Source organism: Panthera pardus, unplaced genomic scaffold, assembly GCF_024362965.1.
Source record: "Panthera pardus isolate Hobbes unplaced genomic scaffold, ASM2436296v1 HiC_scaffold_25, whole genome shotgun sequence".
Lineage (NCBI taxonomy): Eukaryota > Metazoa > Chordata > Mammalia > Carnivora > Felidae > Panthera > Panthera pardus.
The window spans coordinates 46,271,782-46,284,840 of NW_026526821.1; the positions used below are offsets into that span (position 1 = coordinate 46,271,782).

The following is a 13,059-nucleotide window of genomic DNA, read 5'->3' on the forward strand; positions in this document are numbered from 1 at the left end:
TTTCTCTGCATCCTTGCCAACATCTGTTGTTGCCTTAGTTGTTAATGTTAGCCATTCTGACAGGTGTGAGGTGGTATCTCCTTGTGGTTTTAGTTTGTTTCCCTGATGATGAGTGATGTTGAGCATTTTTTCATGTGTCGGTTGGCATTTTTTCATCTGATGTCTTCTTTGGAGAAGCGTCTGTTCATGTCTTTTGCCCATTTCTTTACTGGATTATTTGTTTTTTGGGTGTTGAGTTTGAGAAGTTCTTTATAGATTTTGATACTAACCCTTTATCTGATATGTCGTTTGCAAATATCTTCTCCCATTGAGTCGGTTGTGTTTTAGTTTTACAGCTTGAAGTACAGAATTGTGATGGACTTTGTTTTCTTTTTCAGTATTTCTTTGGCTATTTGGGGTCTTTTCTGGTTCCATACAAATTTTAGGATTATTTGTTCTACCTCTGTGAAGAATGCTGGTGTTACTTTGATAGGGATTGCATTGAACATGTAGATTGCTTTGGGTAGTATCGACATTTTAACAATATTTGTTCCTCCAATTGATGAGCATGGAATATTTTTCCTTTATTGTGTGTCTTCTTCAATTTCTTTCATAAGCTTTCTATAGTTTTCAGTGTATAGATTTTTCACCTCTTTGGTTAGGTTTATTTTTATGGTTTTTGGTGCAATTGTAAATGGGATTGATTCCTTGATTTCTCTTTCTGTTGCTTAATTATTGGTATATAGAAATGCAACCGATTTCTCTGTATTGATTTTATATCCTGCAATATTGCTGAATTCATAAATCAGTTCTGGCAATTTTTTGGTGGAATCTTTTGGATCTTCCACATAGAGTATCATGTCGTCTGTGAAGAGTGAACGTTTGACTCCCTCCTTGCCGATTTGGATGCCTTTTATTTCTTTGTGTTGTCTGATTGCTGAGGCTAAGACTTCCAATACTATGTTGAATAACAGTGGTGAGAGTGGACATCCCTGTCATATTCCTGAACTTAGGGTGAAAGCTCTCAGTTTTTCTTCATTAAGGATGATAGTAACGGTGGGTCTTTTGTATATGGCTTTTATGATTATGAGGTATGATCCTTCTATGCCTACTTTCTTGAGGGTTTTTATCAAGAAAGGATGCTGTATTTTGTCAGATGCTTTCTCTGCATCTATTGAGAAGATCACGTGGTTCTTGTTCTTTCTTTTATTGATGTATGATGTATCACATTGATTGAATCAGCCCTATATCCCAGGTATAAATCCCACTTGGTTGTGATGAATAATTCTTTTAATGTATTGTTGGATCCAGTTGGCTAGTATCTTGTTGAGAATTTTTGCATCCATGTTCGTTAGGGAAATTGCTCTGTAGTTCTCCTTTTTAGTGGGGTCTTTGGTTTTAGAACCGTCTTTTAGGAGTGTTATGCTTTAAGGTCTTACATTCAAGTCTGCAATTCATTTGAGTTTATTTGTGTGTATGGTGCAAGAAAATGGTCACTCTTTTGCATGTAGCTTTACAGTTTTCCCCACACCATCTGTTGAAGAGACTCTTCTTTTCCATTGTATATTCTTGCCTCCTGTGTCATAAATTAATTGACCGTATACGTGTGGGGGTTTTCTGGGCTCTCTGTTTTATTCTGTTGGTCTATATGTCTCTTTTCATGTCAGTACCATACTGTTTTGATTACTGTAGCTTTGTAGTATAGTTTGAAATCAGGGCGTGTGATACGTCTGGCTTTGTTCTTTCTCAGGATTGCTTTGGCTATTTGGGTTTTTTGTGGTTATGCAAATTGTAGGATTCCTTGTTAACTAGTTTGTGAAAAATGCTAGTGATATTTTGATAAGGGATTACATTAAATCTGTAGATTGGTTAGGATAGTATGGGCATTTTAACAGTATTCTTCCAATCCATAAGCATGGATTATCTTTTCCATTTATTTGTGTCTATTTCTGTTTTTTTGGTAATAGCCATCCTAATGGTTATGAAGTGGGATCTTACTATATTTTTGATTTGCACTTCCCTAATGATTAGTCATATTGAGGATCTTTTCTTGTGCTTAGCTACATCTTTGGAGAAATTCAAGTTTTTTGCTCATGTTTGAATTGTGCTTTTGTTGTATTGCAGGAGTACTTTTATATTTTGGACACTAGTCTCATATAAGATTTTGCATTTATTTTCTTCCATTTTGTGACTGTCTTTTTACTTTGTTTGATAGTGTCCTTTGATGCACAAAAGCTTTAAATTTTGATGAAGTCCAATTTTTGTTGGACTGTTTTGTCATTGCCTGTGCTTTTGTTGTCATATCCAAGAAATCATTGCTGTATCCAGTGTCATGAAGCTTCCTCCTTGTTTTCTTTTGAGAGTTTTATAGTGTTAGGTCTTAACATTTAGGTTTGATCCATTTTGAGGCAGTTTCTGTCTACGGTGTAAAGTTAGGGTCCAATTTCATTCTTCTGCTGTAGATATCCATTTCCCAGCACCATTTGTTGAAAAGACTGCTCTTTTCCCATCAAATGGTCCTGGCACCCTTTTTGATGATCATTTGACCATGTATCTGAGTGCCTATTGATAGGCTCTCTGTTTCGCTGCCTGGTATTCCTAATCTTATGCCAGTACCAAACTGTTTTAATTCCTGTAGCTTTAGAAAGTTTTGGAATCAAGTGGTGGGAGTCCTTCAACTTTATTTATTTTTTTCAAGGTTGTTTTGGGTATTTGGGGTCCCTTGAGATTCTAAATGAATTTTAGGGTGGGTTGAAACTCAGGCCTTTAATATTTTTATATTTTGTGTAAGTATTTTCATTTATTAGACTGTAGCAAGAACACAACATATTTTAAGGTAAAATTTAGTAGGGGTGCCTGGGTGGCTCAGTTGGTTGAGCGTCCTGCTTTGGCTCAGGTCGTGATCTCACCATTCGTGAGTTTGAGCCCCACATCGGGCTCTATGCTGACAGCTCAGAGCCTGGAGTCTGCTTCAGATTCTGTGTCCCCCTCTTCTGTCTCCACCCCACCCCTGCTTGTGCTGTATCTCTCTCTGTCTTTCAAAAATGAATAAACATAAAAAAAATTTTTTTAAGGTAAAATTTAGTACTATTACAATTTTTCTCATATGTCTTTAAAATTTATCCAAAGTAATGGTAACATTTAAGTTCTTGCCTAACTTGAGTGCATCTTAAAATGATAGAAGATAAAATATATCTGGGTACATTTTCAGCATTTATTGAACGTGCAATGTTGTTCTTTTATAGTATTCATGTAATAATACTCCAGCACCTGTGTGGCTCAGTCAGTTAAGTATCTGACTCTTGATTTTGGCTCAGGTGATGATCTCATGGTTCTTGAGATCAAGCCCTGCTTCAGGCTCCGTACTGACAGCGCGGAGCCTGCTTGGGATTCTGTCTCTGCCCCTTCCCTGCTGAGCTCTCTCTCAAAATAAATACACATGCTTTAAAAAAAAAAAAACATTTGTTGAACATGTGTACTTTCAATGTTGTGTTTTTATATTTAGTTAATTTATATAAGAGAAATATAGCATAGTCATTTCGAATGTTGTGTATTTTATATATGACCAGAGAATTTAAGTATTTTGATCAAAGTCACAGAGCAATAGAACTAAGATCTGAACACAGAGAGTATGAGCACTATGTTTACCTAAGTTTTACTGCTACTTAGGTTACCTGTAAATAAGCACTCTGGAAAATTTTAGGTGTTAATGTCATTTTTACTATCAGCTCACTCAGGCTTTATCTTTATCACATCTGGGTGTAATGCATTTCTTCCCACCCTGGCCATTAGGGCTGATTTTTTGCTTAATAACCTTATTGTTGTCATTAGCTGCTGACCAGTTGGAGTTGGCTTTTGGAGTTGATGGAATGTCTGCTTGATAATTTGGGTTTTAAGTGTATGACTAAACAAAACTTGAAAAGCTCCCTACATTTTTTTTCTGTGTGGATGTTTACCAGTAAATGAAATAGCCTAACTCAGATGATAGATGTTAATATTGAAATCACTTTTCACACTAGAAGTTAGTTTCTTTTTAACTTTAAAAAAAATACATGTTTCCCTACTAGGTAATGAAATTGAACTTGTTTCCAAACTTTGAAAATATGGTAGCTAAGTAATTTTTTTTTTTTTTAATTTTTTTTTTCAACGTTTTTTATTTATTTTTGGGACAGAGAGAGACAGAGCATGAAGGGGGGAGGGGCAGAGAGAGAGGGAGACACAGAATCGGAAACAGGCTCCAGGCTCCGAGCCATCAGCCCAGAGCCTGACGCGGGGCTCGAACTCACGGACCGCGAGATCGTGACCTGGCTGAAGTCGGACGCTTAACCGACTGCGCCACCCAGGCGCCCCAGTAGCTAAGTAATTAATGACAACTTGAGGAGCCTTTCATTTCTCATTCTAAAGGGAACAATCACAAGTAGAGCAGTTTTGACTGTCAGTAGTTTCAAAATTATTTAGCTCTATTTAGCATTACTCTTTGCCATTTATTTTAAATTTTTTAGCCAAAAGACTATTTATATTGTATACAGTACAACATACACATTTGGTTGAATAACTTCATATATTTTTCTAGTAATAGACATTGTGCTACTGGTGTGCTTCTTTGAAAATTATGAATTTAGATTGAAATAAAACAATTATTAATTCTGGCACATTCCAGAGAACAGTTTTCAGCCTGAATACTCCCCACGGTTATTTAAGCAAGTCTCTAAAAACTTCTTGCATATAAATTAGTTATTAGGTTTTAAAATGTAAACAAAATACTGTGAAGTTTTAGAGCTGGAAGACATTCCATGTATTTATTCTAGTTGAGTATTTAAATGTTGAAAACCAAGTCAGAAAGATGAAAGGACAAACTCAAGCCCTTGGCAGATTAACTGGCTTGCCCAAGGGCATCCTCGTAAGTAAGGCGAGAACAAAGACTCGTGTCCAGGTGGCTACTTGTTCAATTAATTTAAAAATTTTATCATCATAGAGTTAAGATTCTGCAAATATGGCTCTTACGAGCCATTTTAAGGATGGAAAATATATAGAACTTTTGTCTTCTCTCACCACATGGGAAGTATTTGCATCTGAGATTTGACCAAATAGAGTTCAGTTTCGAAGTGTTTTTACATCAGCAAGGATATTCTACTAGAAATGTTTATTTGAACCAATGATAAATGGAATTTGGATGATCCTAATAGCTGGGTGGTTGGTGTGCATTTTTTCCCCCAGGTGTTGCTCTGTTGCCTTTTGTGGATGAGCGAAGGCTGCGAGCTGCTCTAGAAGAGGTGTACCCAGACCTCACTCCAGAAGAGAGTAAGAATTGTACTTTCACTTGATCTCAACATTGAGTCTGTATCATACAGACTTTACATTTCCCTGTGAAATTAGACTCTTCTTCCACTTGTCAAATTTCACATAAAGGCCTAAACCTTTGATGTTTTCTTTATAAGGAAAGTCAGCTTCTTAGAATTTATTATCCATAAATTGAATAGTAATTATAATTTTTTTAACTCACAAGTGTTTGTTAGATTTATTAAAAAGCAACACTTCAAGAATATCCTTTGACTTTTTGGTTCTTGTATGATATGTACACACAAAAGTATTTTTCCATACTGGGTTATATTAGTTTCCTCCATCCTCCTTCCCTTCATCTCCCCTCAATAACAGTTTGCTTGAAAAGTTAGATTCAAACAAAGGCATTTTCTCTCAGATTGCTAACCTAAAATGTTATTTTATTACAAACAGTGGCATTTTGTCATTAATACTGATAGTTAAAAGTATTGGGAAATTGGGAAGCTAGATTCTATTGGGAAATTTATTTAACACCAGTATGATAAACCTATAGAAATAATTTCTCTGTCAGCCATCCTTAGAATAGTCTTTTTTATCAGATGGTATAATTTGTTTGGGTTTCCTCATGAAATGGTTTTATATTTCTTAACGCAAATGAGTTCTGTACAGATAACTTTGTCCCTTACCTTACAATACTATATTCAGATATCTTTTAGTGATAATTTTTTCCGAGTCATTGATCTTTGAAACCTTATTGTCAAAAATTATTTTTCTTTCATAGAGGCTTCACACATTTTGGCCTATAACTTTTAAATTATTTTTTGTAAACTTTATACTTAAGTTTTAAAAATTTAGGTTTTTAGGTTTAAGTTTTAAAAAACTTAGGTTTAAGTTAAAAATTTAGATTTCTTGGGGTACCTGAAAGGCCCAGTCGATTAAGCATCTGACTCTTGATCTCAGCTCAGGTCTTGATCCCACAGTTTGTGAGATTGAGCTCTGTGTCAGCCTCTGCACTGACAGCACTGAGCCTGCTTGGGATTCTCTCTCAAAATAAACTTTAAAAAATAAAACAAAATTTAGATGTTTAATTTTCTCATAAAAGTTGTGCTTGTAGATGTAATTGTTTGATCTTTATTCTTTCCTTACTTTCCTCCCAGCTAAAAGAAACAGTCTTGGAGGCGATGTCTTATTTGTGGGGAAACATCACCCACTTCACGACTTCATTTTGGAGCTCTATCAGACAGGTTCCACAGAGGTATGGTCTCTTTTTCCATCATGAGGTGTTTTTAGACAGTGTAATTATTTGATTAATCAGAAATGCATTTTTTAAATTTTGATAAAACAGAAACAAGTGTACCATTTTAACTTTTTAAAAACCCTTAAAAAGTGTGTGATTTTTTTGGCATTAAGTCTGTGTACAGTGTTGTGCAGCCATCACCACTGTCCAGTTCCAGAACTGGGTATCCATTAAACAATATTAAATGATACATCTCCATTCTCCTCTCCTCTTACTTTTGGTAACTTCTGTTCTACTTTCTAAGAATTTACCTGTTCTTGGTAACTCACATAAATGGAATCATGCAGTATTTGTCCTCTTGTGTCTGACTTACTTTACTTAGCTTAATGTTTTCAGGGTTCATCCATGTTGTAGCAGGTGTCAGAATTTCATTCCTTTAATGGCCATTGTGTGTATATACCACATTTTGTTTATCCATTCATCTGTTGATGGGAACTTAGGTTGTTTCCTCCTCCTGGCTTTTAAGAATAGTGCTTCTATGAGCATTGGCATACAAGTAGACGTGTGAGTCCCTGCTTTCCATTCTTCTGGATATATGATCAAGAATGCATTTTTCCACAGCCAGTGGATGTACCTCCTGAACTATGTCATGGAATGCAAGGAAAATTTTCTTTGGATGAAGAAGCCGTTCTTCCAGATCAGTAAGCATTTATTTGTGTAAATTGGTACAACTGGGAAGAAGTTTAGTTAGCATTTTGTCTTTGTTGCCTACATGTTTTATTTTCTAGTAATAGTGAGAAAACAAAACAGAAAACCTGCTGCACTATGAAAAAGACTTGGGGTGAGAGCCCAGCTCTTCAACCCAGTGGCTATGTCACTGTGTATAGGGAGCCCTGGGGTTTCCTAAAGCCCTTTCAGGAGATCCATGAGGTCAAAATTATTTTCATGATAATACTAAGATGCTGTGATATATTTGCTTTTCTCACTCTCTTTCTGTCTTGAGTGTACAATGGAGTTTTCCAGAAACTGAATGTAGTGTGATAGATATCTTAGGAGATTAAATCAGAAGCAGATAAGAGAATCCAGCTATTGAGATAGATATTAAACCAGATATTAAAGAAATTTTCAGAAATGTAAGACAATGACACTTCTCATTATTTTTCTTTCATTTTGTAAAATATAGTTTTTCATTAAAATGTTATTTATGTTATAGGTTTATTATTGTTATCTTTAAATTAGTATTTTAGAAATTTTGTAGTTTTAATTTTTAAAAGGTATATATTGATAGACATAACCAATGTAAGCAAAAGCTTTTTGAGGTCCTTGATTTTTAGGAATGTTTTAAAGGCGTTCTGAGATAAGAGTTTGGGAATTCTTGGTCACAGAGTATGTGTATCTTCTTTTCTACATAATATTGGATGGTTTTCCAAAGTGATTACACTATTTTATAATCTCAGTGGCAGTTTGTGAGAGGTGTTGCTCTGCATTCCTGTAAACCTTTGGAATTGTCATGACTTTAATTTTTGTCAATTTAGTGGATGCCTGTTGGCTTACAGTTGCCTTTCTCTGATTACTAATGAAATCAAATGCCATATGGTATATTTATTAACCAGTTGGTTTTCCTCATTTATAAAGTACCTGTTCTATTCTTCTGTTTGGTTATTTATTCCCCTGACGCCCCTTTTTTGATTTGTTTGTATCCTTTACAAATTCTGATACGAGCCTTTTGCAGAAAATAGTTTTCTGTTAAGGAGATTGCAAACAAGGAAGACAGGGTCCTTTTGAAAGCTATAATTGGTTATGTTGTTTTTGTTGGTACATTTTAATAAGTTCTCTTTCCTAAAGTAATATCTTACTTCCACGTATCCAGAAGGCTACAACTTAACTGTCTTCCTTGTCTTTAGAATAGTATGTTCTCCTGTCCCCATGTTACGAGATCTGGCACAGAACACTGCAATCAGGTAAGTCTTCCAAAATTCACGTCATTTGACCAAAACACAGCTCTGTAACTTGCAAATAAGTCTAAAAAGACCTCTGAATCACAAGGAAATGGCAGCTATTAATCTACCAATGCTTTGAGATTTGAGAGTCCCTGTGTTGCAAACCTTGGAACAGAGCCTCTTGACTTTAAATTATGTATATTGTTAAAGTTACTGATTGAACAAGCTTGCTTCTCGGCTTTCTGGTTTCCCTTGACAACCTCTAATTCTTCCCGGATTAGTAAGTGGGAGGTAGAAAGTAAGAGTTTGTAGGAGTAGTTGTATGTAGGAGCAAACAGACCTCTACACCCCAGAGGCCCACACAGCTTCACTGTGTTACAGCAGATTATTTTAATTATATTTACAGTTGTGGCTCTGCAGAGTTTAAAAACAAAACTATTACATCCTTTACTTTGGTTGAGATAGAATGATTTTATAGAAATTTTTACCAACAATTAATAGATAAACTTAAAGGGCTAATTTCTGCTACCTGGAAAACTTACTTATATTTCATTTCTTGCATGATGATAGCATTTTCTGTGTGTAAAATATAATATGATTGTTTAGAATTAAAAACCAACAAATTACTATTTGCTTAATTAGTGTATGTAATTACTAATCTTGACAACAGGGTTTTTGTTACTATCATTTTCTGCAGTCTTCAGGCAAGACTAAGGCAAACACATCTTAGTGAATCGAGGATTTTGTAAAAGCCTGTGTGGGAAGGCTATTTCCCACTCATACTATTTCTCTGATTCTTGGGAAGCATTTTAGATTTATCATTATAAAGTGAAAGCATGTTCATTTTCCTCTCCTTAATGGATTTAGGTAGCACCTGCAATTTTAGGAGGTATGTATGTATGTATGTATTTATTGTGGTGATAGACTGAATGTGATGTTTTCTTTTTCTTTTTTCTTTTTTATAATATAATTTGTTTCCAAATCGGTTTCCATACAACGCCCAGTGCTCATCCCAACAAGTGAGAAGGACTTTTATTTAAAAAAAACTGTCATGAATTTGGAAAATCTTTCTAGATTAGTTGCTTTTATTTATCTTTACGCACATGTTTTGTTTATCTTTACACATAATTTGTTCTAGCTCTTTGTCTTTGAGCTCTTCTGTTATGGGTGGAGTTAGAATTGTGAGCCAAGCTCTTGAGCCCTTCATGAATAGTCTGGTTTGGGCAGATCCATTGAGGATGCTCTGTGTTCACCCTTGTGGTCTCTGCCTTGCAGTGGTGCTTCAGGTCATTTAATCCCACTGGATCCGTCTTCAGATTGTCACATGTTTGCTTGTGCTCCTCTGTTTTTCTGCATGTTTTCAAGAGCCTTTCTGCCCAGCCCTCTAGAAGTAGTTAACTTTACTTACCTTTCTAATTAGGATAGAGAAACTTGTCCGAGGGAAGAATTACAAAATTGACAAATCCTTTAGCTTCTGTTTGTATGGTGGTGTTTGTGTTGGTTGGTTATGAGCCTGAGGGGCCTTTGGTATTATTTGGTATCCATTATGTTCACAAGATTATCTGATGTATAAGATAAATCCCTACGTGTATATTCAGGTACATGTTGAAAAAAGCTTCATAATAAAATTGATTTGAGTTAATTTCCTAGAGATTTGTGAAAGACCACATTAATTTTTACCTTATGAGGTAATTTTCATTGTTTCCCCTGAGGGGTAATGAGGTGGATCCAGTTTACTGCATATTTTTGTGTGTGTGTTTGTTTGGGGGCTTGTTGTTCATCCCAGTGTTGTGTTTGCTCTGTAAGGGAAAATCTACGAATGCAGCCTCCGGTGCCAACTGCAGTTATTTCTCTCTGTTTTGACTCCTGGCATCTTTTCCCTTCTCTGTTTGGGTGCATCTGGTATTCCATTCCACATCAGAGAAACCATTGAGTGTAGGTGGGTTCTTCCCATCGCATTGGTCTTACTTGTAGTAGGAAAGTGTATGAGAGAGGTTGTTGAAGTGTTTAAGTTCCTAGAAGGACCCTTAGAAAATAGAGGCGGCTGTGACCTAGGAAATCTTTTATTCTTTTCTAATTCTGATCCCATAAATCAGTCAGTATATTAGTAGCTTAACTTTGAATAGAACTGAGCTATCCCCTTTAATTTTCCTCATCCTGCATTTCACCATTGTAATTTGCTTAGCTGTAATATCTTTAGAGTATTGTTTGTTAACTTTAAATATATAAAACCTCATAAGTATATACAACCTCATATGATTTTAAAATTAAAGGGAAGTTCTCTTCCACTGCAGCGGCACAATTTTCTGTTCTTCTGGAGTAGACACACACACACACACACACACACACACACACACGCCTCTTTGTTTTACCTCACATTCAGTGTTCCGTACTTCTTTGTCCAGTGCCTGTCACTTGTTCTCCTGGCTGATCTCTCTTTTCTGTCTCTGAGCAGTTGCCCAGACTCAGGAGCCTCTAGTTCTATATTACATTCCATGTGCTTAGCCTCTCATTCTACAATAATCCCTGTATCTACACCACTGTTCTGGAATTTTTTTCCCCTGTTATTTTTTATCCCTGGCTCTTCCCAGTGGGCCTATTTTGTAGGGTTTTTTTTTTTTTCCTTTATTTTATAGTTTCTTCTCCTGAATTACTATAGTGACTTCCCAGCTGATTTATTTGATTTAACCTTCCCACTGACTCTGTTGGCATATGCTATAAGTCTTCTCTCTCTTAAAAGCACTACCAGTCCTCAGAAATCTTTGCTCTAGAGTGCCAGTGGAATTAAACTTTGCTTTGTCGAGGTCTGTCAGTTTGGCAGAGCCATTGCTCTGTGCTTAAATCCGCGCAGTTGCTCACAGACACGTCCCTCCTCCTTGTAACCATGCTCTTCCCATCACTATCACACTAACCTCTGTATCTTCCTCTCATTGTTTGGAATGCCCGTTCCTTTATAGCCTATCCTTCATAGCTTTTCTTCTGTTCTACAAGGTGATCTGTAATTTATATGATCTTCTTGTGTGTTATTTTCATCAGCAGCATTTAGTTTTCTTTTTTTCTCATAGCACCTAGCATAGTTCTGAACCTGTGTAAAAGCCCAGTTGTTCATAGTGTTCATAGTGTCAAAGCCCAGTGTTTTACAGAGCCTTCCAGGAGCCCTTATTTCTTCAAAGAAGTGTTTCTTAAACTTTCTGTAGTCACCTTTGGATGACTCAGGCAAGGGATAGAGTGTTTTATCTCTTCAAGGAGGTTTTTTAAAAATGTGAGTTTTTTAATGTAACTGTTACTGCAGTGTCTATAATGCTCATGGCTGGCAAGCAGGTGATTTGAAATCAGAAGCCTAGAGGAAGTGGAGTATATACAGTCAGTCACAGACTTGATGGTGAAAACTCTTGGAAGGGTTTATCTTCCACTACCTGGTTAGCCACTTCTGACAGCATGTCAGAAAAGACATCTTAAGTCCTATAAACTCTTTAAGTGCTTTAAAATGTCAAGTATATGAATCATGAAGTTTTCCCTACAAGAATAGTTTGCAGTGGTATGCTGATTTAGCATTAATTACAGAAGGTATCAGGGAAAGGTGGGGTAAAAATGGGGAGTGCAGGCAGTAACTTGATATTTAGAGTTTTCTGCTATCTTTGTGAAGTGTACTAGCACTCTCAAACAGTAATAGTACTTAAAATAGCATTTCTAAGGGTAATTCTTAAAGTGAATTGAGTTGGAAAGGGGTGTTGTACATTCCTTTCCTTTCCTGTTAAGACTTTGCTGTAGTATTTTCTTCTAATAGTGTCTAAAGTGCTACTTGTGATACAGATAAAAGCACTGCTCAATTTTGTTATTTTCAACCATGCTTAAGTTTACAATTTTTATATTTTTGTCCTTAGTGTGTTTGTGATAACAACTAGGTGATTATATGAAATAATAGGGAAGTTCCCTACCAAGGGAGGGGTCCATCATACTTCTCCTGGGGCAGGGCTTCTCGGTGGGTAGAAGTTTGTGCTGGATGAGTCAGCACGGTGCCACCTAGAAGTGGTGAAAAATAGTCCTGTTTACAGAATTAGATGAAGCTGGATGAAGCAGTGTACGTCTAAACACAGTTCTCTTACCTTAGCTGGACAGTCTGTTGAATGTATAAGCTGTTCTGTTAACTCATTTCCTCCCTGAAGCTGCTTCTGTCTTATGTCCCTGATACTGCTTTCCTTCCCCTGGTGCGCTCTACAGTTAAGCTCTTTTGTTTCTGGTGGTAGAAATTTGTCAGAGTAATCTGCATTTTTTTCTTTATTATTTCTATTATTTTTACTTATATATTTTATTATAATAAAATAATTTCTATTATTTTAGTTTCTCTGCCTATAAGAATTTTAATTACTTACATAAATAAACCTGAAAAAAATGAAGGAACTTTAAAAGCTTGGATCTCAATACAGTTCCACTTTGGGACTTTGCCTAATGAGTTCCTGCCTCTTTGCATGTTTCTCTTTTTAGAGATGTTTGTTTAAGTTGCAGCTGATGTTATCACATTGGAAAAATACAGTTGAGTTGTGCTTTAGCTTCTTTTGTTCTTTAATTTCTAAAAATGTAATAGTTCTTAGTATATATTTTTGGGAACAAATTACTAAAAAA

The 13,059-nt window shown here is 35.8% G+C and overlaps 1 protein-coding gene across 1 annotated transcript in view; it reads left to right on the forward strand.

Annotated features, from left to right (window-relative positions):
* The window catches only part of XRN2 (5'-3' exoribonuclease 2), a 77,686-nt gene that overhangs the window by 41,008 nt on the left and 23,619 nt on the right, over positions 1-13,059 (forward strand). The window contains exons 21-24 of the mRNA XM_019462374.2: positions 5,197-5,280; positions 6,417-6,514; positions 7,118-7,197; positions 8,401-8,457. Of these exons, the coding sequence (XP_019317919.1) occupies positions 5,197-5,280; positions 6,417-6,514; positions 7,118-7,197; positions 8,401-8,457 (319 nt within the window). The remainder of the gene's footprint in view (positions 1-5,196; positions 5,281-6,416; positions 6,515-7,117; positions 7,198-8,400; positions 8,458-13,059) is intronic.